The sequence below is a fragment of the Protopterus annectens genome, chromosome 13.part0 (assembly GCF_019279795.1).
Source record: "Protopterus annectens isolate FY-2018-M chromosome 13.part0, PAN1.0, whole genome shotgun sequence".
NCBI classification, from domain to species: domain Eukaryota; kingdom Metazoa; phylum Chordata; order Ceratodontiformes; family Protopteridae; genus Protopterus; species Protopterus annectens.
In genome coordinates, this window is record NC_056747.1 from 290477438 (window position 1) to 290504291 (window position 26854).

At 40.8% G+C, this 26854-nt stretch overlaps 1 protein-coding gene across 1 annotated transcript in view; it reads left to right on the forward strand.

Annotated features, from left to right (window-relative positions):
- The window catches only part of LOC122787253 (3-methyl-2-oxobutanoate dehydrogenase [lipoamide] kinase, mitochondrial-like), a 422261-nt gene that overhangs the window by 130528 nt on the left and 264879 nt on the right, over positions 1-26854 (forward strand). The window contains exon 3 of the mRNA XM_044053859.1: positions 15257-15367. Coding sequence (XP_043909794.1) covers positions 15257-15367 — 111 coding nt within the window. The remainder of the gene's footprint in view (positions 1-15256; positions 15368-26854) is intronic.

The following is a 26854-nucleotide window of genomic DNA, read 5'->3' on the forward strand; positions in this document are numbered from 1 at the left end:
TGGCTCTTGTCTACAGGTTTTTTAATTGAATCCGGATCTGTATCTAAGTTCTGTTGGTCATAAAGGGATGTGACTGGGACTTAGATAGAGGTAGTGGAGTTGATGAAGGAGGGAACTGATGTGGAATAAGGTAAAGTCCCAAGACTGGAAAAACTCCCTGATCAGCCTCAACAAAAAGTTGATATCCCTTATCAAATCCTCTAAAGCAAGCTATGAAAACAGAATTGTAGCAGATAGTAAAGACAACCACAAGGCCTTCTATAGTTATGTAAAGAATCTCCACGGCAATACCCAGATTTGCTCTGAGGTGTACTGCACAATGGTACCTGCTGTGCCCAACCAACAAATATTGCCAATACGCTGGCCGACAGATTTGGTGCCAACATTACCCTTCTCTCCCCTCCTAAAGGAGCAATCACAATACCATAGATTGCCAGGCACCCAATATTACTGCTGTACAGGTTAAAACAGCACTGTCCAAGGCCAATAATACAGCTTCTATGGGACCTGACTATATTCCTGGTTGCGTTCTACATGAACTGCAGAGTGAACTGGTATCTCAACTGTGTGCCCTGTTCAATTACAGCCTCACTTCAGGCTTTGTCCCTACCAAATGGCGCACTGCTACAGTCATCCCTCTCCACAAAGGAGGAGTGACTACAGACCCTGGGACGTATCACCCCATTAGCCTGAGTCTGATATGCAAAGGTATGGAATGCATCATTATGGACCTAATAAACAAGGATATAGGGAATCTCCAAACTCTGGATCCTACACAGTTTGGTTTTGTGGAGGGTAGAGCATGCCTACTCAACTTAGTCGACTTCTTTGAGTCAAGTCACCAGAGCTGTGGATGAAGGCAAGGTGGTTCATACAGGCTACCTTGATCTGGCCAAGGCCTTTGATACCTTTCCCCACTCAGGAATCATAGAAAAACTCACTAAGCTAGGCATTGACCCCTATATCACTAGGTGGGTTGCAAACTCGGTCACAGAACCCACCATGTGAAAGTAGCGGACTCCAAGTCGGACTGCTGCCCAGTCATGAGTGGAGTCCCACAGGGTTCGGTCCTGGGTCCTCTCCTGTTTGGTGTCTACTTCTCTGAAGTCCAGGCCAACACTAAGGGACTCTGGCTGACAAAGTACTCAGACGATTGCAAGTTGGGAGCTATTATTAACTCCCCAAGTAATGTTGACATCCTACAGAAAGGCCTCACTGAGACCAATGACTGGTGTCAGAACCATGGCTCAGTGCCAAAAAATGTGTCATCATCCCCTTTGGGAAAAACCCAGTTTGTTTGAATTACCACATTGATGGTAGTCAACTGAACACAGAAGGCGTTGTAAGAGATTTGGGTACACAGGTTGACAGCAACCTCTCTTTTGACCACCACATTGCCACTGTGGTCAGAAAGTCCTTGTGTGTGGCACTTCTCATTACTAAGGGGTTTGCATCCAGGAAGAAAGAGGTAATTGTCTCCTCTACTCTTCCCTCATTAGACCAGTCATAGAGTACAATCCCTCATTTGACATTTACCTCACTAGACACCTGCAACAACTGGAGAGGCCACAAAAGTACCTCACAAACAGGATCCTAGGCCTTAAACACTTGTCCTATATGGACAGACTAAAAAAAACTCCAACTATTCTCCGTCTCATATCGCCTACTTAGAGGCGATCTCTGCTTGATGTGCAAAGCGATGTCCGACCCAACTCTGTTAGAAATGCTAGATCTAAAGTAATCCCTCCGCACCACACGCTCCAGAGACATCAGCCTCATTACCACAATCAACAGAACATGCTTGAGGGACTGGGTTCCTAACCCAGAGACTGTCCATGCTCTGGAACAGACTTCCATATATGTCAAGCAGAGCACCTCACTGGCCCTCTTCAAGAAAAATCTTGATGAATGGATGGGAAATAGAAAAGGCACCCCAGGGATAACTCCAGCGGCTCTACTTGATAGAAGCACTGGGAACTAGGGTTGGGTGGCACAATGCCAGGGTAATCCTATGGACTAGGCTTGTAAAGGCTCCAGGCCCATTAGCCTAATACACACCTATGAACCTATGAATGAGTCGAGCATGGCTGGTGAAGCTTCTGTGCCTAGGATTGGTTGGGACTCTGTTGTTTATGCGTTTATTGTTTCCATGTTTCTGTGTTTTTGTTTTTTATACATGATTTTTGTGTTATGTTATTCATGAGCTTGGAGGAATGACATTTCATTCAGCTGTGCACTTTTGTAGTATGGTCTGAATGACAATAATGTTTTACTTTACAGAGGCAGACAGAGATTGAGGCACATAGACGGAGGCACATGGAGACTGGGACAAACACAAATGCACACACGCATGCAGACAGACTGTGGCACACAGAGACGGCGACAGACGCACACAGAGAATGGGATAGATACACACACACACACACACACACGTTCACAGAGACAGACGTGGATACAAGCGGACGTACATGGATTTGGAGGAAGACAGACAAGTTAATACATGAGTAGTGCTGCAGCACTAACCTAGGACTCCCTTCCTTAATTCAGCCATGGCAAAAAAATTGAAATGCTTTGTGGGGTGTACAACTTCAGGAAAAAGGGGCCTACTTTCAAATAGTTTGGTGCCAAGAAATCAGAATTGCACACATGCTAGAACTTAAAAGACTGGATTTTCAAATCTCATCTAGAATAAGATGCACACATGCAGGAAAGCCAAGTGCCAATAGTCTGCTTTGCTTTGTGTGCACTCTCCAGGCTCATATGTACCCTGAGGAGGAAAAAGTAGACTTTTTTGTTAACAAAACAAATACTTCATGAAAAATTGACACTTTTCAAAACATGGAACAAATTACCTGGTCTTAATGATGTTATTAATAGCAAGTGTTTTTTTAAAAGATAAAAGATTGAAATTAGTAAAGTATACTTGATGGTTTTATGTTCATGCATTCACATGTTTTTTTTCTTTACTTTTTCTCTTTATTGTTGAATTGAGTGTAGGATTATTTTAGATGTACTTAACTGGTTAATTAAGCAGATTTTTTTTCTTGGGTGTTATAAGCTTTATGTAGTAGTTTGGTTTATTTATTCTAATGAAGTCACTTGAGTATGAAAGCAGAAAATAGTTTGTTTATGCTATTTCTTGGAGTTTGTTTCTTCAAATTCCCTTAGCAGTGCTTTTGGTGTTTTTATTTTTATTTTTTAAAACCTAGACCTTTTTAAATACAATATTGTATGACCAGAACTTGGGCAGCTGCTTAGTTTGCCCTGTGCAGGATCCAGCCATGAGTGTATCCACTTTCATGAATAAATCTGTTTCTTTGGTCTTCTAGGAGACATTAACATTTTGGCCCTTTTCTTCTCTGTTAAATTCCAAGTTTTTGACAGCAGATTTATGTAAAACATGTTTGGCAATCAGTCATGCTGAAATTTAAAAAAAACAGCTGATTTAGAAGTGAAAGTCTGTTTGCTATCTTTTTTTTTTTTTTTTTTGCTAAAAGGGGTGGAAAATCTGTTGTGGATTAACTTGATGAGATTTGTTTTTATGTCCATAATGGTTGCGGTCACAGACTAGGTCATGTTTGTGCAGCCTTGGCCTCAGCATATTATTGTATCTTTCAGTGTTAATACCCTTGACCATTTCTATATTATGTATCTGATAAGTTACTTATACTTTAAGAACACACACTTGGATTTGGGCAATGTGTGGCTTTGAAACATTCTTAATTTGGCATCTAGTGATGAGTTTGACGGTTGTGGGAAGTACGCTGTGAGGGATCACAACATGCTGTTTAATTCCCTTGGTCAGAAACCACTCCAGTTCCAAAATGAGGTAGTCATGTGAGGGCAACTTTTGTAGAAGTTGCACAGTTCTCCAGTCCTATTCCCTGGGAATGGATTTGTTTTATTCATTAACCAGTTATGTTCCAGCCCTAGCTGTGAACAATTCCTACAGCAATTAAAGTAGAGTTGTACGGTCATTAAGGCATATGGCCACCACTGCAGTTCAGAATATTTATTTTGCTGACAACTGTCCAAAAGTGAGAACAGTCTTATGGCAGGTAGGCCCAAGAAGAGACTTAACATATGTCTGCTGACCACTGTACATAAAGGAGACATTGTAACGTCTGCGTCTAGGTGCAGTGGTAGTGAGAGTCAGACGAGATGCTATTTGTAAAACAACTGGAATGTTTACAGTGTCTGCATACTGATTAAGTGTGGCGGTACTGAAAGATAAGGAAAAGGGTACAAAATGCTATTTTCTGTCTTCTAGATGTGTTTTCAACATTTGTGTTTAAGATTCACTGGTAGTAGATGCCAAACAGAAGTCCCAGCATAGAACAGGGTCTATGTTTGGCTGACGGATTCTAAAATAGTCAAAGCATGAAATAACGAACGGAAAACAGTGTAAGGGATACTTTTCGAACTATAGCAACGTCAAAAAAATACACGATCTCAGAGCTTATATATGTAGTTGAGGGGGGCAGGCCCCCCACCTTGGTTGGTTGTGTGCATGATGTTGGCTGACAATGGCCATTCAATGTAGTTTTTTTTTTCCGTTGTCGTTGTTTGATGATTGTCCCATTCTCTGTTTCACTTTTGCTGTTTTGTGGTTTGTGTTATTCAGAATTTGGTAGTTGAACATAGACACCACAGAACAGTGTTGACTGATCTTTTTGTGGAGATAAATTCCCCTATTTTTGATTATCTGTGTCTTATCTGTGAGCCAGTTGGCAGTCCAGCGGGTGATATAGGGGTTTATTTCCAATTTATTTAGATTTTCTACTATGCCTGAGTGGGGAATTGTATCAAAAGCTTTGGTCAGGTTGCGGAATGTGGTTAGTACAGTATTTCCTTCCATTGCTTTGGCGGTGATTGAAAGCTTTGGTCAGGTTGCGGAATGTGGTTAGTACAGTATTTCCTTCATCCATTGCTTTGGCGGTGATTTAAAAAAAAATCCAGCAGATTGAGTAAGCATGACCTGCCCTTGATGAATCCAAACTGCGACAGGTCTAGTGTTTGAAGGTTCCCTATGTCCTGATTGGTTACTTCCATGATCAGTCTTTCTGCGGCTTTGCATATGAGGCTGGTCAGACTTTGAGTCTGTAATTGCCTGAGTCTGTGGAATATCCTCTCTTGTACAGGGGAATGACTGTAGCTGTTCTCAGTTTGCATATACTAAACCTGTATGGAGGCTGAGATTGAACACGTTTGTTAGGAGTGTGACTAAATTGTGCTTCATACTATTTAAGATGTATCCAGGGATATTATCAAGACCCACCAATGCAGTATTTTTAGGTTTTGAGAGAACTTTTAGGACTTGATCTTGTTTGATAGCTGGAGGTGAGCCAGTTTCTGTTGCATCTTGAAGGACAGATGTAGTGGGGGGGGGGGGGGCTTGTAAAGTTAAGAGATCGGCCAGAGGGTTAGCCATATCTTCAGCCTTAGTGTAGGTAACATTGTTCATAATCAGCTTAGTGCATTGCTACATTTTGCTTTTGAGATTATCGACATAACTAAAAAATGCCATGTGATTGTCTGTGGCTTGGGTAGCTGTTTTAACTTCAAACTTAACGTGTGTGGATTTTATTAAACTCTTGAGCTGTTTATTTATTACAGTGACAAGGGCTGTAACATTCTGGGAATTACTCTTCTTTCTTTTGGTCAGAATTATTTTCCTTTTATTATAAAACCTGTTGATATTATGGTTCCACCATGTGGGTTTGTTTCTGGGGTTTGCCCTGCACTTGTTCATATGGGGTACAGCTGCATCTGTGCAGCTGTTTACATGCTGGTATAGTGTGGTGATGTACATTTCTGCGTATTCACTTAATTTAACTAGGATTGGTGGGGATTTGGAGCTTGCCAGTGTATCCCTTAGGAGCAGATAGTTTTGTCTTAAAGAGATTTCTAAAGGTACCTTGGGTGGAAAGGTTGCTTGGTTTAAATTTTATATTGAAGACTGCTTTATGGTCAGACCTAACAATTGATGAAGATACATATGTAAGGTATGGTGCAAGATGCTCCCATATTTGTAAGGACAAGATCCAAGATGTTATTCCCCCTAGTGGGTACTGAAATTGTTCCAGGGCATTTTTATTGACAAAGTCCAGGAATCTTTGCGCTTGTGCACTAGTGATGGTGGTGGTTTTCCAGTCTTTAGTTGGATAGTTTAAATCGCAGAGGAAAATGGTGTTGAGTTTAATACTAAGTGATATTTAAAGTTTGTGGCAAACTTTGCAACTTTGTTGTAGCACTGTTCCAACCTGCTTAGGGTAGAATTTTGTAAGTTAGTTAAGATAGGGGCACCATAAAGAAGGGAGGGAAGTAAAAATGTTTTTGCAAGGGTAGATGTTCTTCGTGTTTCACTGTTGCAGTCATTACATTTGGGTTATCTGCTTGCAGGTAGCCCTCAGTCAGCCTGATTAACAAAGTCTTGGGTCCTGCGTCGGTTGTTGTCCCTTCTTCCATGACGTCAGTTCGTCGGGGGTATAAAACATGCAGCCGACGCCATTACCCCAGTCTTTCTTGCCGTGCGGTGCTGAAGCAGAAGCAGTTCGCAAGTGCCGGTCGGCCGACTCCTGAAATTTTCATTTTTGAGTTTCAGAACAGAAGTCTTCAACTAAAGCTAAGTACCCTAAGTGCTAAGTGCCGGTCGGCCGACTCCTGAAATTTTCATTTTTGAGTTTCAGAACAGAAGTCTTCAACTAAAGCTAAGTACCCCGTTGGGGAAACTTTTTCTTGCTCCTTACCGATGTCCGTAAAAATTAATAATTGCATTACTTGTGGAAAGCAAATACCTCATAAAGATTTTTCATTCGTACTGTATCCCTTGCCTAGGCCCTGACCATGACGTACCTTGCTGTCGGTTTTGTGCTTTATTTAATCAGCGCACTATCCGTCGTCTGTATATTTTTGCCTCTAAATTTATCGGTTCTCGGTTTAATTATCCAGAAATGTCGTCGGTTAGCCATCCGACTACCGGGAGTCTGAAAAAATACAAAGATAAAGACAGAGACAGGCCGCCGAGGTCCAAAACTGCTGACAACGCTTCTCATAAGCCAGTCACCAGTTCGCCGGTACTCAGTGAGGTTCTTTTGCAGCCCCTGATACCCGCTACTTCTGATTCTCAGGCCTCTACTGAGACCCATTCGGAGTCCGGGTATACTGTGAGATGCTTCAGCTATGGAACCTGCGGATGTCTCTAACTATGGGTCTGGAGCCGCTGTGCAGGCACCGGCTTCTGAGGGTGTTTTCAGGCCTACGGACTTGCATATTAAACTGACGTCTCCTTCTTCACTTAGGCCTAAATCTCGAACCATGCCTAAAAAACGACGCTCAGGCCACATGCTCAGGCCTCTATGCCTAAAAAACAAATAAGAATGGCTGAAGATCTAATAACTCTAATCAGGGGTAGCCAACCCCCCCCCCCCCCTTTCTAAGAGGCCTAGGACTGAAGCTGTTTATGAATCTTCTGACCCAGGATTCTGACACAGGATTCTGTTTTTTCTGATTCTTCAGATAATCTGGATTTGCCCTTATCTACTTATGAGGATTGTGATGCAGATGACTCCATTCCCTCTGCTTCCCCTCCAGAGGATTTTTCTTTTGGGGAAACCTTACATACTCTAAGGGAGCATTTCCACTGGGAAAGCCAAGATTTTTCTGATTCAAAAAAGAGGCTTAGGGATTTCTTACTCCTACCTCAGCATAGGCCTTTAGGTATTCCTCCTGTACTAGACGTTGTTGATGATGCTTTTTCGGAATCTAGTTTGGCCCCTGATTCCTTGCCTCCTGCTCCCAGAAAACCTGACGGATACTACAGAGTCCCTGAGTCACACAAGTTCCTTTTTAAAAATCCTATTGTGGATCCAGAGACTATTTCACAGGGGCCCAAGGGCATTAAGGCTTCTACTGCTAAAAACCCTACCCCTTCTGATAGAGACTCCAGTGCGCTGGATAGATGGGGTAAGGTTTGCAACCTTGGCCATTAGGGCTTTAAACTGCCAAGTATCAGCAACATGTTATTGGATTGCTTAAACAGAAAATGATGTTGATTCCTGACTCTGTGGAAAATAAAGAATTACTGGATTTAATGCATTCTGCTGAACAAGTTGGAAAACATACTTTGCAATGTGGTTTTGATTCATTAGAGGCCTCTTACAGGGCTGCTGTTACTGGGTCTGTGCTCAGAAGGCATGCTTGGTTAAAGGAGCAATCTTTGCCTGATCATGTTAAAGCTAAATTGTTGGATGCTCCCTTAAATCAGGACCGACTGTTTGGCAACAAGGCTGAGGAAGTGCTTAAAAAGATGGAAGATAAAGCTAAATTTATGCAAACTGTTAAAGATTTCTTACAAGTTCAGTCTCCTAGATTTAGTAGGTACTGGCCCTCTAAGAATTGGTCCTTTCCAGCCCCTTTCAGGTCTTCTCTAGCCAAACTCAGACACAGCAAAAACCCCAGGTTTCAATCCCAGGGGACACACGGGACTAAGCAGTGGGGGGCCTCCACTTCCAAATCTGGGAGTAATAAGACTCCCGCCCCCCCATAGTAAACAGTTTCAGTGACTTCCTTTTAAAATTTCCAAGCACTTATCGACTGACTGCCCCTTTGGGAGGAAAGATTGCTCTTCATGCAAAGAACCAGGAACTCATTACCCAGGACAAATGGGTTTTAAATGTAGTGTCCAAGGGATACAGATTTCACTTCCACACGTTGCCAACACCAAGCGGATGGCCGGACCTACCCCCAAATCAGTGGGCAGAGGCCCAAAAACAAGTACTTTCTCTCTTAAGCATGGGGGCTATTCAACTGGTACCAGAAGAAGAAAAGGGACAATGTTTCTACTTGAGACTTTTCCTGATACCCAGAAAAGACAATTCATGGCATCCTATCCTGAACCTGTCTACTCTAAACACCTTTTTGGTGATTCCAAAATTCAAGATGCTGACTCTTCACCAATTACTTCCTGTGCTAGGCAAAGATGCCTGGTTGGCAACACTAGATTTAAAAGAAGCATACCTGCACATCCCAGTCAGGGAATCTTGCAGAAGATACCTATGCTTCAAAGCAGGCTACAAGCACTATAAGTTCTCTGCACTGCCCTTTGGCTTATCTACTGCACCCAGGGTATTCACAAAGTGCCTGGCTCCGGTTATTGCATTTTGCAGACAAAGAAATATTCAGATATACCCATACCTGGACGATTGTCTAATTCAGGCAGAAAGCCAAGACATACTTTTGAATCATCTGGCCTTTATACAAAGGGTTCTAACTTGTCTGGGGTACACCATAAATGAAAAGAAATCACACCTGGTACCCTGTCAATAAATTATATTCCTGAGAGCAAGCTTGAATACTACTTCCCAGATGGCTTACCTCACGCCAGAGAAACAAATTAATTTGACAACCTACTTCAAACAAGTGGCCACAAAATCCCTGCTATCTGCAAGACAAATACAGTAAGCCTTGGGGTTCATGGCCTCCTGCATTCTTCTAATTCCATATGCAAGACTGCATGTGAGGAAACTACAGTGGTATCTAAAAAACTTATGGTGTCAACATTCTCAGGATCTAGAAACAATGATTCCTATTATACCTTGCCTATGCCTAGAATTCCTTTGGTGGGCAGAGGCCTGCCACCAAAACAAGGGATTACCTTTCAAACCACCCCCTGCCACCCAAACCCTAACAACAGATGCATCAGATTATGCATGGGGGCTCACTTTTATTTTTATTTATTTATTTTATTTAACATTTGTTGACCAGGAAAGTCCGACTAGGTTCCACAGAGCCTATTTTCAGTGGAGGCCCGGGGAGAAATGCTCCAGATGCATGTCTTTGGAATGTGGGAGGAAACCAGAGTACCCGGAGGAAACCCACGCAAACACAGGGAGAACATGCAAACTCCACACAGAAGGCACACAGAAGGCACCCCAGCCGAGAATTGAACCAGAGAACCTCTTGCTGTGAGGCGACAACGTTAACCGCTGCACCACTGCGCCACCTGGCAGGGAAGTGCATTCAGAGCAAATGGAACCCAAGTCAAATGCACCTGCATATCAATCAAAAAGAAATGTTAGTTGTACAGAATGCTCTGACAGCCTTCAAGGGCCACATTATTCCAGGACAACTTATGGTAAAGACAGACAACACCACTGTTATGTGGTACATAAACAAGCAGGGGAGTACACATTCTTACCCCCTCTGGCAGACTAGCCATGGCATTGTAGAACACAGCCTTGAGCTACCAAGTGCACCTACAAGCTCAATTCCTGCCAGGAAAATTAAATACACTGGCAGACGGACTAAGCAGAAACCTCATGGACCCACATGAGTGGAAACTGGAACCAAGGATTTTCAACATGTTGACAAGCAAATGGGGTAGCCCAGATATAGACCTGTTTGCCTCTTCCCAGAACTACCAATTGGACAAGTTTTACACAAGGACTTTCCACAAACAAGCCTGGAAAGTGGATGCTCTGTCCTTCAGCTGGAAAAGCCTATCAGTCTATGCCTTCCCCCCTCTGCCTCTGCTCTCCAAAGTACTACTAAAAATCAAACGGGACAAGCCAAGGATGATTTTGATTGCTCCAGACTGGCCACGCCAACACTGGTACCCCCTCCTGTGCAGTGTGTCACGGTTATCCCCATGGCACCTGCCTCAGACTCCTTTCCTGTTGTCTCAGCAAGAGAACCAGATTCTGCACCCTCAGCTTCTAACACTGAACCTTGCAGCCTGGCTAATTACATAATCTCTCCTTTACCATCCCTCAGTAAACCTGTGACTGATATCATTTTAGAGGCAAAGAGGCCTAGTACTAGAAAATCTTATGCTGAAAAACGGAAAAGATTCTGTGCCTGGAACCAGTCTCAAGGGATGAGCAAAGCAGCGCCCAGTTTACCTCAGATTTTACAACACTTAACTGAGATGCTTCACAAAGGCCTGTCTTTTTTCTCCATTAAAATCCACGCCTCAGCCATTTCAGCTCATTATAACACAGAACCTCCCCTCTTCTCTCATCCACTGTTCAAGCAGTTCCTCAGAGGGGCCAAAAATTTGAGACCACCCAGGAGAGCTCCAGCACCAGCCTGGGACCTTGACTTTGTTTTGGAGAAGCTCACTCTACCTCCTTTCGAGCCAGCTGCTACTGCAGACTTAAAATTTCTTTCTTGGAAAACAGCTTTCCTTTTAGCAATCACTTCAGCTAGAAGGGTATCTGAGTTGCAGGCCCTTATGGCAGTGGAGCCTTTCATCGTCTTTCATGCGGACAGGGTGTCCCTCAGAACCAATCCATCCTTCATGCCCAAGATGGTATCCAGTGTGGCTCTTAATCAGTCCATTCATTTGCCAACCTTCTTTCCCAATCCACAGAACAAAGGGGAACGAATACTGCATTCCTTAGATGTGCACAGACAACTTAGATTCTACTTGGACAGGACTAAACCTCAAAGGAAATCTGAACAACTGCTGGTGGCATTTGCTGCAGGGGCAGAGGGGAAGGCTATTTCAAAGAAAACAATTTCTAAATGGATAGGCCATTGCATTCATTTCTGCCGTAAGCACCATTGAAAACCTATCCCCCAGGGGATCAGACCTCACTCCACCAGGGCTGCATCTACCTCTACAGCCTTTCTCAGAGGCATCCCTACCAGAGACATCCTAGAAGCTGCTACTTGGAGTTCTGTACATACTTTCACCAAGCATTATCATTTGCCAATTTTCTCTAAATCCAGAGCTGGCTTTGCCACTGCAGTCTTGCAGGGCCTTATAGCTGGTCCTAATGCTATCTAAATTCCTCCTCCCAACCGTAGCTTTCGGAATCTACCCAAATGTAATGACTGCAACAGTGAAACACGAAGAACGTAGTACAGTTATGTACACTTAACATAAATGTAGATGTTCGAGTGTATTCACTGTTGCAGTCCTGGTCACCCTCCCTCCAGCCCCCTAACTTTTTTTGGCTATACCTCTACTTTCCTTTACTGTGCTTAAAAGCCTTTTTGGTGCATTTGCTTTTTTGTTGGAGGTTTATCGTTGTACTTTTATATTTAAGTGCTCCCCATTAGGGGGGCACCTGACATCTGGGGCAAGAAAAACTGATGTAATGGCGTCTGCTGCATGTTTTATACCCCTGGCGATCTGACGTCATGGAAGAAGAGACAGCAACCGACGCAGGACCCAAGACTTTGTTAATCAGGCCGACTGAGGGCTTCCTGCAAGCAGACGACCCAAATGTAATGACTGCATCAGTGAATGCACTCGAACATCTACATTTATGGTAAGTGTACACAACTGTACTTTTTGGTTGCTGCAATAAAGAAATGTTTGTTTCTGTATAAGAGTCCCAGTTTGTGATGAGTTTTCTGTATATTTTGCTGTATATTGAGGTCAAATGAAATTTTGTCAATGATAACTCCTTGAAGTTTGGTTTCCTGCACTATTTCTGTGACCGTGTCGTCAGATGCAAGGATGTTGAAATAATTTTGGGATGAAAGAGTACTAGTTTTGTCTTCTTTGGAGTAAGAAAGAGTTGGGCATTTCTTACCCAGGATTCGACTGCAGTAAAGGACTGTTGAGTTTTTGAAAGTAGTTCTGGTAGTGATTGAGCAGTGCAGAATTATGGTGGAATCATCAGCGTACTGAGTGAGGGTCCCAAGGTGAGAGGCAGTGTGAAGGTTGTTTGTGAAATTGTTGGAGTAGGGGTCCTAGGATGGAGTCTTGTGGGACTCCAGTATGGTTGTGGAGGAAGGGTGAGAGTTCATTGGACTATTTCACTGCTTGTTTACGACCCTTGAGGTAGCTCTGAAACCATTTTACTGCGTTATGTGAGAAGCCTAGGTTAGACAGTGTGTTCAGAAGTATGGGGTGAGACACTGTGTCAAAGGCAGAAACACTGCAGATGGTTTACCACCATAAACAATCAGTGAGGTAGAATGTTCCTGAATACAAAGACAAAGGGACTGAATTCTAAAAACTTGACCTGAGTCATGGTATCTAATTTTATAGTTATGGGCTTTTCAATGTCTTTTCCAGGGATCTATTACACTGATAAGAGTAAAATATGCTGAAGTGTTAATGTAGCTTCCCCTTCAGCAGTAAAAGGCCTGTAAGGGTGGGGAACACTCTAGTAGGTGACTTACAAATTAAATTATTAGTCTGAGTCTAGGAATTTGTTTAGATTTAACTCTGTGTATTTTTCCCTTGTGAACTCTTGCAACTGCAAGTGAACTTCAGCTGTGCAAGGTCTTTAGGCAGTGGGTTGTTTCACACAGAGAAAGTTAATAAGGATATCTTGATGTTTGAACTAGACTGGTACACTAATATTTAACTGTACTCATCCACATTAAGCAACGTTTGGCAAACAAGAGTAGTGCACTATATTTCACAGTTGTGCATTTCACCTTTCTAGCTTTTAAACAGGACAATAAGAAAGGTTACTGGAGATATTTGTAGGTATGCAAGTTTGTGATTACTAAGAACAAAAATGGTGGCTTCCACAGTATAGAAGGAGAGAAAGAAAAATAAGCTAACGAGATATGTGTTTGCAAATGTGAGGTTACTGAAATGTAGGTTTACAGATGTTAGACAGGTAGCACACCTATCTTAGTTCCAACTCTTTGCTATACAATATACAGTCTGTAAATCTGCTATTTAAGCACTTAGAAAAAGGCAGCCGGCTAGAGTGTGTAGCATATGTGAAAAAAAAGCAGCAGCGTATATGCATATAATATGTATACATCTCACACACTGTATTATGCTTTTTGATTAATGAATGATCATCAGACAATTCTTACACTGTCTCCTGTTACCCATCTCAGTCATGCTGGCTAGAGCAGTTGCAGTGAAGTGGTAGTCCTTGATACCGACAGGAATGACTCTGAGGGCAGGAGTAACTATAACTGCTTAGAGTTCAGTTTTATGATGACGTTTGGGTGGACTTGCTACTGAGTATTTAAGGTTCGATGCAAAACAAATATTTTGCAAACCTCCTTCTGCCACCAGCAAGAACTAGTAAAATAATAGGGAAAAAACATGGACTAATTTAATACTAAAATCATTGCAAGCAGTGTCAAGTACACTGCATATCAAAGAACCAGTGATATGGGGAAGGGACTTTGCAAATGTTACTTATGTGCGTATTGTTAACCTACAGTAAACAGGGAGAGGGAGAAAATGATGTTGTCAAATTATCATAAGGGGCAGGCAACAACAGATACAATAGGTTTAACAACACATCTACAACAGTGTGGGTGTGAGGGGAAAAACAGACCCTTAGCTGACTGTTCTAGAGCTGACCCAGTGCAAAGACAACTCCTGAACTAGCCTGACTATGCACTCTGTACATAAGAATGAAACCAGATCATAATAACAACAGGTAGACTACTTAAAACAGCAAAAATGTACAGGAATTACAATGTCAGTGGTACTGTGGTCTGTTCTAGCTGCCTTTCTTTGCTAATGCAAAATATACACAACTTTATGTAACCCTTAACCTTAATATATATATTCCTATACAGAAATACTATAAGTTTGAAAAGTTTGCTTTGCCCATGACAATACCTCTCAACTAATTAGTACAAGAAATCTGGACAAATCTAAAATAACTGGAGGACAAATTACCAAATTAGGGACAGATTTTAAATATTGCTAGAACGTTGACAGAATAACAGGATTTATATTAGTGTGCATTTACTGAAGGATATGAAGTCTAAAACTCTGCCATTTAGTAACTTCAATGATTTGGCAGAAAACAAATTGTGTGAGGAACAGAGCATAAATATGAAGCCAAAATCTGGACATTCTTTGAAAATCTAGACAGTTGAGAGGTATGCACATGAGGTTACCATAGAGAACATTCCCCTTTCTTTATATTAAGTAAGGGGAGCTGGTGGTGAAACTCTTTGGGGTTGTTGGACCTTTGTTGTCTTGTGAAGTAGAATTGGAATTCCACTTTGAATTCATATGCTTTTTCAGTTTTTAGTGGAATTTGAACTCTCCTGTTCTGCAGCTGTGGCATAAGATGCAAATGCTGATGTTTTCATGTTTCAGTGCATTTTGTTTCCTTCTGAAAACCTAGGGATTCTACTTTTTGGCTGTGGCAAATAGAAGTGGATTGTAGGGGTTCATAAGAAACATGCATTGTCTTTTACTGGTTTTGGTATTTTTTTCCCTTTTGGGGAGTGCTGCCTTCTGTATCAAATCAGGTTTTTTTCTCCATGTATACTGAAATGTCCCATTCTATTTTGCTTGGTTTAGAACAGTAGCAGGTACCTCCATAAGGAGCTGCCCGTCCGCATTGCTCATCGAATCAGAGGATTCAGAAGTTTGCCGTTTATAATAGGTTGTAATCCCACAATCCTCCAGGTGGTGAGTATGGAACTTGATTATTTACATGGTTATCTATTGACATATACAAAAATGAAATCTTATCCTTGTTTGCTGCCTTACTACTTAGTACTCTGACTTACCTTGAAGGTTTAAACATTTTAAAAGCTAATTGTTTGTACTTTTTCATGCTGAGATGCAAAACAACTCTGTGCAGTGCAATAGATCCTTGAGTTACACTGATGAATTCCTGTTTATCTGTGTCTTTTCTAGTGGTAGGTGAGATGGCCTGGGCTACCTGGCAAGGTAACTGTATAGGACTCATACAGGCATGTCAGGTTTCTTGGTCAAAGCCAAGGTAGAAGTGGGTGGACTCCTCATATTTTATATGATTCAAGTTTCGGTATCTAAAAAGCCACTTCTGACTCTGTTTTGGAAGCCAGGAAAGGTATACAGTAACAGAAAAAACAAAATTTTGAAAATGACTTTTCTGTTTAAATGTGTAGACATTGTGATCAATTTCTGGAGAATGTGTGTGTGAATAAAATGAGAAGAATATGTTTAAACTGGTTGTACCCAACACCTTTCAACATATTTTTCCAAGGGAAGTGAAACCTTTTGTTGATGTAGAAGAGAAACTTCTGTTGATAAACAGCTTTGGCAACTGAATTAGCATCTGGGGTGAATGCAATTCTTTTGAACCTAGGAAAATCTTTTCTGTCCATGCAGTTGACCTTTATCTGCACTATAGATACAAGACTGTTCTAGAATGAGAATCTGGAATCTTCAACAATTGAAGGCCACTTGATTTCTGTTACAAATAATGAAGCATATCAAAACTAAAAGAAATATCACTGTTTTTTTATGTTGACTGCATTCAAAAGTACATTCTACCAAGGAATCCTGCATATCAACATAGACAACTGAACTGTAATGTGCATCATGAACAGATTGGGTGGACATGGTAGCCACACTCACATGGAATTTAATGTTGCCATGGATACTCAACAAGCAGTTTGGCTTTCAGGCATAGACAGGTTCTGGTATAATCTCACTGGGTAATCTGGGCCACAAATAATAGCTATATCTCCAAGTATTCTAAGACATTGTATCTGCTTGGGGGCAACTAAGCATAGATCTGCTTGTTGCACAGGTATTGCTTAGCTTCCTGAGTTCCAGATCATGGAGCATAGCTCTTAATTCCCTGGTCAAGAACTTGAGAAAGATTGTGTATGCATTTTTTCAAACCGGTCTGGTTTAAGGGTTTCTTCTAAGAACGTCAAAAGAAAATCACACATTTGGTTCTATTTGCAGGTAATTGGTTCAATCAGCCTTCATTTTTCCTCTTGAAGGAGGTGGGAAACCAGCTCCTGCATCCCTCTTTGAGGGAGGACAGTTTGTTTTGAACACCCATGCAGAGTTCTTTATCTGTTACCAGAATTCTGTACTCTTGCAATTACAGTGTTGAATTTTAAGTCTTAGTAGAAAATAATTTTCATTACTGGTAGTAATGTATTGGTAGGCTGCGGTGGCGCAGCGGTTAGCTTTGTCGCCTCACAGCAAGAGGCTCTCCAGTTCAATTCTCAGCTGGTGTGCCTTCTGTGTGGAGTTTGCATGTCCTCCCCGCAGTCGAGTGAATTTAAAGACATGCAGGTAGGTGCGAGCGTGTGTGCGTGTGCCTTCTGTGAAGGTTGGGTGCCAGGCTGGCAACTTGACATTGTAAAAATTCACTGCTAATCATTAGCGAACTGGAGTTACTCTTTGGCGATCCCTAACCGGGAAAAGCCGAAAGACTGGTAGTAAATGTATTCCTGGAGGCCTTCCATAAACTTCTGTTTATTGAAGTGGAAGAGCTTTTCTAATTTGTATGATGGTTTGCCTAGTTCTGTATTGGATTGTTTCTGCTCTCTCAACTCATACACTGTTTGCTTTGCTTTTTAAAGTTTGTTTATTTATGTATGTACATATGTATGTATTTGTTGATTGATTTGCCTTTGTTTACCAGGATTGCCAGCTGGTACACAAGTGACCCCTTTTCAGTGGCTGCCTGGGGAGAAAAGCTCCTCAGAGAAATGTTGACAAACCAGAGCAATTATTGGGTATTGAGATTTACAGTGGTAACATGGATTCAAACAGAGACCACTTCAGAGGCAGTACATTTAATTAAGGAACATTGTATACTAAAAAGCATGATATACATCTTGTATCACAGCAAACTTATTAGACAGAAAAAATATATGTACACTAACAGTAAATGTAAGAGATTTTACAGTTTATAGGATCATAGGTGTGTACTTGGCTAATGGCCCTGGAGCCTTTGCAAGCCTAGCTCATAGGATTACCCTGGCATTGTGCCACCTGACCTTAGTTCCCAGTGCCTCTGTCGAGTAAATCCACTGGAGTGATCCCTGGGGTTAATTTTCTATTTCCCATCCACTCATCAAGATTTCTCTTGAAGGGACAGTGAGGTGCTCTGCTTGACATGTATGAGAAGTCTATTCCATTGCATGGGCAATCTCTGGGTTGTGAACCTGTCCCTCCAGCATGTTTTGTTGATTGTGGTAATGAGATTGAGGTCTCTAGAGCATGTGGTGCGGATGGATTGGGATTTCTTTAGATGTAGCATTTCTAACTGATCTGGGTCAGACATGGCTTTGTAAGCCAAGCAGAGATTGCCTCTAAGTAGGCGATATGAGACAGACAATAGTTGAGTTTTTTAGTCTGTCCATATAGGACAAATGTTTAAGGCCTAGGATCCTCTTTGTGAGGTACTTTTGCGGCCTCTCCATTTGTTGCAGGTGTTTAGTGAGGTACATGCCAAATGGGGCATTGTACTCAATGATTGGCCTAATGAGGGAAGAGTAGAGGGAGACAATGACCTCTTTCTTCCTGGATGCAAACCCCTTAGTAATGAGATGTGACACATAGAAGGACTACTTTCTGACCCCAGTGGCAATGTGGTGGTCAAAAGAGAAGTTGCTGTCAACCTGTGTTCCCAGATCTCTTATAATGACTACCATCGATGTGGTAATTCAAGGGAACCGGGTTTTTCCCAAAGGGGATGATAACACATTTTTTGGCATTGAGCTTAAGGCTATGGTTCTAACACCAGTCATTGGTCTCAGTGAGGCCTTTCTGTAGGATGTCAACATCACTTGGGGAGTTAATAATAGCTCCCAACTTGCAATCGTCTGCGAACTTTCTCAGCCAGAGTCCCTTCGTGTTGGCCTGGTCTTCAGAGAAGTAGATACAGGATAGGACCCAGGACCGAACCCTGTGGGACTCCACTCGTGACTGGTCAGCAGTCTGACTTGGAGTCCGCTACTTTCACACTGTGGGTTCTATCTGTGAGCTAGTTTGCAACTCACCTAGTGAAATAAGGATTGATGCCTAGCTTAGTGAGTCTTTCTATGATTCCTGAGTGGGGAATTGTATCAAAGGCCTTGGCCAGATCAAGGTAGGCTGTATGAACCACCTTGCCTTCATCCACAGCTCTGGTGACTGACTCAAAGAAGTCAACCAAGTTGAGCAGGCATGATCTACCCTTCACAAAACTAAACTGTTTGGGATCCAGAGTTTGGAGATTCCCTATATCCTTGTTTATTGTGTCTATTATGATGCATTCCATACCTTTGCATTATCAGACTCATCAGGCTAATGGGGCGATAGTTCCCAGGGTTTGTAGTCCACTCTTCCTTTATGGAGTGGGATGACTGTATCAGTGCGCCATTCAGTAGGGTCAAAGCCTGAGGTGATGCTGTGGTTGAACAGGGGGAGGCAGGTGAGGTGCCAGTTCACTCTGTAGTTCATATAGAACACAGCCAGGGATATTGTCAGGTCCCATAGAAGCTGTATTCTTAGCCTTAGACAGTGCTGTTTTAACCTGTGCAGCAGTAATACTGGGTGTCTGGCAATCTACTGGTATTGTGATTGGTCTTTTGGGGGGGGGGGTAAAGTTGGCACTGAATCTGTCGGCCAGTATATTGGCAATATCTGTTGGCTTGGTACAGGAGGTAACATTGTGCAGTAGCTCAGAGCAAATCTGGGTATTGCTGTGGAGAGTCTTTACATAACTATAGAAGGCCTTGTGATTGTCTTTACTATCTGCTGCAATTCTATTTTCATAGCTAGCTTTAGAGGATTTGATAAAGGATCTCAACATTTTGTTGAGGCTGATAAGGGAGTTTTTCCAGTCTTGGGACTTCACCTTATTCTGAATCAGTTTCCTCCTCCTGTTGTAAAGTTTGTTTATGGCAGGGGGCCACCAGATTGGCTTCCTTTTTTTGGAGGCGAGCATATTGGTACATGAGTAGTTTTCCCAGTTAATGGTGGGGGTAGTTGAAGTTGCCCAGTATGAGAGTGTTAGGTTGGACCCTAATATTCTCCAGGGTGCTTAGGAACGTGGAGTGTGAGTCTTGGGACATGGTTGTGGACCTATACCAGGCTACAACCTGAATCGTTGTCTTACCCAATGTCAGCTGTACCTGAAGTATCTCTGATGCGTTATGTTATGCTACCAGTCTGGAGGTGTGCGCATCCTTTACGAATATGTAAACACCACTGCCATTGGAGCTACGGTCCAAGTTCTGGGGCTGAAAGGTGTGGAATGAGTTATAAAAATAAATGGCCCTTGCAGATCTTGAACCCAGGACCCTGCACACCATTACCAATAAGCTTATTGAAAAGTAGGAAAACAAAAACGTGGTTGAGATTAAAAAATGAATGGGAAGAATCAAGGGAGAAAGTATTGTTCAAGAACATAGTAAAAAGAAAGAAATAATGGAGAGAATAAAAAATCAGTCTATAGAGCATGTTGCCTGTTGTCAGTCATGTCAGGCATTTTATGTGGGCAAAACAGAGAGACCCCTGAAATGAATTTATGAACATCCATATAGTATACAGAAGGTTGATAGTAACAATGCCCTTTTTAAACATTCATTGCTATGTATTAACTGTAATATGTTCGAGTTTTTTTATGTTAGAAAAGGTTTTTCCATCTTTAAAGGGGGTGACTGGCAAACATTTTTGGAGTATAAGGAATTATGGTAGCAATTGTTATTGGGAGCACCCTGTTGTATTGACATAAAGTACTTCTCTATTTAAATTTTACAAATATACTTTTATTAACTCAGATATGTTTTAGTATTAATTTGATGTTTGTCTTTAAGGTGATTGATTACATTTATAGAATTTGCATAGTTACGTGTTCCCCTAATGATTATTCGAGTGTTTGGTATGTTTGTTTATTCTGATGTGGTCCTTAGTTCTGTATAGGACAAAAGTGCTTAATGTTAGTATGTTTCCTCACTATTTTAGTTGCTTTTGTTTTTGTTCCTGTGTGGTCGGTGTTAACGGTTTGTGATTTTATGTTATGTTTACACTGGTTGTGATTTTGCTTTTGTTTTAAGGTTGTTTTTAGTCTCATGTAAATATTACCATTGCCACCAGGGCGGGTGAGGCTTTATTTCCATTAGGAAATGGCGCGATTGGTGGATAGAGTCTGCCTTACATCAATCCAAATATGGAGAACCTAAACATTTAATATGGATGTTTTGAACAATGTTATAGGAGTATTAGGTCATCTTAGCTGCAGTTGGACAGGTGGCTTACAAAATGTTCCAGTGAGATAACCATCCAGCGGCAGACTTTAGAACTTTTGAGGGAATAATGGAATTGCTGGTGATTTTGAACAAGTAAAATATTAATCCAGCAGATTGTCCTGGTAATGGTAATAGTCTCCATGATTTATTGAACCAGTCATTTTTGTTTGGGGCTGGAGGGGAAGACAGCATCATCACCCACACTTCCCTGGATGATTATTTTACCATGTGCGAAAAGAAACAGAAGAAATTGAAGTTATTGCATCTTGATAACACATTTCTTCATTATTGTGTAAAGAGCCAAAAGGTTCCTAAAGGGATTACACTTTAAGTACCTGAATGGAGCTACTAAAGGCTTGGCTTTATATCGAGACTTAGTATTATTTATTGTATGAAAGAAAATTATATACGTTTGACAGTATTATTAAGAAAGTCAGTTGTGAGTGCAAGATTAATTATGATTGTAAGTGTTAAGAAACGTTTGCAGAACATTAAGGATTGTGAAACTGAAAATGTGTATCCTTTAAATAACAGGTGGGGTAAGAAAAATTTATAGACTGTTTCAAGGAGTGGTGATCTTTCCACTGATTGTGGGGTTGTCCAGGTGGATAACATTAATGTCAGTAATACCGATATTCCTGGAACTAATGAATTTTTGAATACTAATGAGTTTTTGGACTTTCCTTCCTTGAGATGATTGGAACAGCAAGAGTAACACAGCAATCACATGAATACATTTGATCCCAGGATTGGGAGGAATCTGAACACATTCCAGAGGAACAGATCAAGGGGGAGAAATTGAGTCCAAATGTTTCTCATGACAGTATATTTCCGTGTAAAGGTTTTAAGATTTTTATAATTATAGTAGCTCAATAGTTGACACTGTATTTATGCCAGTTTATTCAGTGGGGGGTTTTACTTTTGTATCAGCCAAGGATATTTGGTGGATTTACTTTATCGAGGTAAAACTTTTTGTTAAGAAGATGAATTTAAAACTAACATTTGAAGGAGAGGGTGCCCATCAGTCCCATGTTAAACAATTTTTGAAGGTTCATGTGAAGGGAACCTGTGAATCTACTATATATGAATTGAGGGAGTAAGTACTACAGTTTGATGAGACAGGAAGTAGAGTTACTAAATCAATGAAAGAATGACAGGACAGTTAGAGTTATGAAAACCAGATAAGATGGGGAGTAGTACTAATGGATACCATGTTATATAACCAAAAAATATTTCAACTGCTATGGGACCCTGACACCTACATTAGTGTCTCACACAAGGAAGTGGAATTGGCTTTTAAAACCAGAAGCATTATTTTATATGATCTTTTAATGTCAGGTGACCTATCAAAAGAGGAATATAATTGTATGGTTGCTCACAAACTGGTTATTTCCTCTTGTTTGGTATCCTTAAGGTACATAAAGATACAAATGATGCACCATTAAGGCCTGTGGCAGCATCTGCCTGTTCTAAAACGGAGGCCATCACTAAATATATTGATTTTAAGGTGAAATTGTATTTTCTTCTAATGGTAAAGCATACATTCTAAAGGATTCATGGAATTATTTGGAATTTTGTTTGTGATTTTTATTTTGATCTTTTATTTAGTTACTATTGATGTAAAATATTTATTTTCATCTGTACCACATGGTACTGATCTAGAGTGGTTTACACAAGCACTTGTTACCTTTACAAACCTAACTGATAGAGATGTTAAAACATCACATTAATGATGGAACGTGTGTGTGTGTGTGTGTGTGATATATATATATATATATATATATATATATATATATATATATATATATAGGTTCAGGGAGTAGCAATGAGTGTAGCTTCAGCACCAGTGTATGCTAACATTAACATAAAGTTCTGAGAAAAACATACAGTTTTTGAATCTGTTTTTATTGATAAAATAAAATTTTATTCTAGATTTTTGGATGACATTTTTGTAATTTGGAAAGGTTCTTTGTACAGTATAAATCAATTTATTAATTCATCCAGTAAGTTTTTTTAAATGTATTTATAGTTGGAATAAAGTTAGTAGTAATTAAGAATTTTAATTAATTCCAAAGACATGAGTCTGGAGTGTTTCTCCCTGGGCCTCTGTTGAAAATAGGCTCTGTCCAAGTTGGACTTTCTTGGTCAACAGATGTTAAATAAATAATCTGGACATTGAACTATGTAAAAATATGGAGCAGAAAAGCAATGAATTCAACATTTATTGTAAATCCCCTTTTTATTATTACTTTTTTTATAATAGTCATTATCATTTTACACAAAACATGGTTTAAAGGACAGATATTGCCTGTATTGTGAATGATCACAGAACATGAAACATTTTTGAAAGTTACATTTTTTGAAAAATGTTAGTTGAGAGATGTGTTGCCCAGTAAATTGTTTGAAGATGCTGAGAGGAAAGTTTTGTCTAAAAGGTAAATTTTTAAACCAGGTTTGAACAGGAGTAAATTAAAGAATTATATGGTTGATATCCCCACTATTAAATTTGACAAAATAATGGTTTTACTCTTTAAAAATGGGAATGATAAAATTAAAGAAATTATATTAAGAAACTGGAAGACTCAGGTTAATGCACATAAACCATTAATGATGAAAATGGGCAAGGAAATGAATTTTAATGCTTGAAAATGGCAAGATCCTTAAAAATATTTTGGAAAGGAACATTAAAGATAATAATGAGAGGAAATATGGAAACTTTTGGGATTTGTTCATATTGTCCATATATTAATACTCATGAAAAAAAAACATAAAAAATAAGTATTCTAATGAGTTTTATTGTAAGGGGAAGTACAGTTGTAACAAGACAGGAGTAGTACATGTGGCCTGTTGACAATCTTGTCAAGTATTTTATGTGGGTAAAATGGAGAGACACCTCAAACAAAGGATTTATGAGCAGCTCTATATAGTATAAGGAAGGGTAGTACTAATAATGCCCTTTTTAAACATTTATTGCTATGTCATGCTTTTATTAATATGTTCAGATTTGTTTATGTTTGAAAAGGGTTTTCATCTTTAAAAGGGGGTGACTGGCAAACATTTTTTGGAGTATAAGGAATTATGGTGGCAATTGGTATTAGAAGCAAATTTATTTTCTGATTTGAATGACAACATCTCCATAATTAGTGTATTGAAACTATGAGCTATGAAATTGTGGCTGGTTATATTGATATATGTACTTTTCTGTTTGTATTTTACAAATATATTTTTTACTAATTCATATTTTATGTCTTAGTATAAATTTGGTATGCGTCTTTAAGGTAATCAATTAATTTTAATTGGGGAGCATGTGACTTTACATATTGTATAGATTTACAGTGTTTGGTATCTTTGTTTATTCTGATGAAGTCCTTAACTCTGTGTAGGACAAAAGAGTTTAATATTAAACTGTGTTTCTCACTATTTTAGTTGCTTTTTTCTTGCTCCGATGTGGTGTGTGTGTGTGTGTGTGTGTGTGTGTGTGTGTGTGTGTGTGTGTGTGTGTGTGTGTGTGTATATATATATATATATATATATATATATATATGTTAAAGGGATTGTTATAGATAATGAAAATAGCTAAGTAAGTTGGAGAGAGTATTGTTAGGCGTTGAAAGTGGAAGGATGTTATTTAGGGAGATGGGTGAAGCATAAGTTAGTAGAGCAGAAGAGAGAGAGGAAGTATGTTTACTGGGGCATTGTGTGTACTTATTGCAGGTAGATAAAGATGTTCTTCGTATTTCACTGCTGCAGTCCTAACCATTGGGTCATCCATGCTGTGGTAGCCCTCAGTTGGTCCGAATACCAGAGTCAAGGTTTTGTGTGTTGGCTGTTGTCGCTTGCTGGGTGACGTCAGGCCATCCGAGCTATAAAGGAGAGCAGGTGATGCTAGTACCTCAGTCTTTCTTGCCATGGAACCCATAGCAGAAACAATTCGCAACAGTGCCGGTCAACTGTTTCCAGATTTCAAACTTCAGCTGAAAATGTGTAAAGTTAAGTACCCCGTTGGGGATCCTTCCTTTTTCTTGCACTAACCGATGTCCGAAAAAGTCAATATCTGAGACTTCCATTCTTCCTGTGTCACTTGCTTAGGCCCAGATCACGACGTACCCTGCTGTCTGTTCTGTGCCCTTTTTAACGCTAGAACTATTCATCGTAGAGCTCTGTTTGTAGCCACTTATTTTCGTCTTCTGTCTCTGATTACCGATATGGCGTCCATCAGTCAGCAAACCACAGAGTTTCCGAAAAAAAATGTAAAGATAAGGATAGAGACAGACTGCATAAGGCCAAGCCTTCTGACAACACCACCGCTAAAAGGGTCCATCAGTTTTTCGGAATTCAGTGAGGAGCTTTCTCGGACCCTTATGCCCGACTCGATTACTTTGCAGGCCTCTGCTGAGACCCTTTCAGAGTCCTGTATGCTGCAGAAAACTGCATTGTCTAATGAGCCTTTGGCTGTCTCTGCCTCTGTTTGGTCCAAAGGTGCTACGCAGGCACTGGCTTCCAAGGATACCGCTTGCACCTTGGAATTCACTTCAAGGCCTTTGCCCTCTCTTCCAACTAACACAACGACAGCTCCGAGGGATACTCTTCAGGCCAGACTTAGAGCTACTCCAAAGAAAACAGCAAAAAGTCTCCATTCCACTACTTCTCAAACTAGAGTGCTTAAAATGGTGGAGGATCTCATCACTTTCATCTGGGGTAATCAGGCCACACCAGCCAAAAGGTGAAGGGAACCTTCTCCAGATATCCTATCGGGTTTAGACTCAGAGGGATCTGACTCCTCTGTTTTTGAAGAGGAAAATCCTCTTACTGCCTATGAAGACTCATATGCAGAAGAATCTATTCCTTCTGCGTCACCTCCGGATGACTTTTCCTTTGGGGAACCCGTCACACTCTCAGGGAACACTTCCAATGGGAATCAACGGATTTCCCTCAATCCAAGACTAAGAGAGATTCTGGACCTACCCCAGCAAAGTCCTCTGGTCATCCCACCCATCCTGGCGGTGGTAGATTGTTTACCAAGAATCCAGCCTTACCCCTGAAACCTTTCCACCTGCCCTCAGAAAACCTGACTGATACTACAGGGTACCTGATTCTCATAACTTCCTCTACAGAAATCCTCATAAAATCCTCCAAAGCTAGTTATGAAAATAAAATTGCCAAAGATTCCAAAGACATCCACCAGGCATTCTATAACTATGTCAAGAACTAAATGGCAATGCTCAGATCTGCTCTGAGCTAAAACAGAATGGAATTAAATATACTGATCCCAAGGATATTGCCAATATCCTGGCAGATCAATTCAGTGCCAACTTCACGCCCCTCTCACCCCCTAAATGGCCCATCTCAATACCGGAAGATTGACAAATTCTGGTAATAACAGCCACACAGGTAAAAAACGCACTCTCCAAAGCTAAGAATACAGCATCCATGGGACCAGATGACATCCCGGGCTGTGTACTACATGAACTACAATATGAACTGGTACCTCACCTAAGTGTCATGTTTAATCATAGCCTCACCTCCGGTTTCATGCCCACTGAGTGGCGCAGAGCTACAGTTATCCCACTCCACAAGGGGGGATCCACCTTGGATCCCGGAAACTACCGTTCCATCAGTCTGACTAGCCTTATCTGCAAGGCCATGGAGCGTATTATCATGGAACTTATAAACAAAGACATTGGCACCCTTCAAACTCTGGACCCCACCCAGTTTGGGTTCGTGAAGGGCCGATCTTGTCTCCTGAACCTGATTGACTTCTTCGAATCAGTCTCCAGAGCCATGGACAAGGGTAAGGTGGTCCCCACAGCCTATCTAGACCTTGCCAAGGCCTTTGACACCATCCCACATTCTGGAATCATAGATAAACTTACTAAGCTGGGTATTAATCCCTACGTCACCCAATGGGTTACTAACTGGCTTACTAATA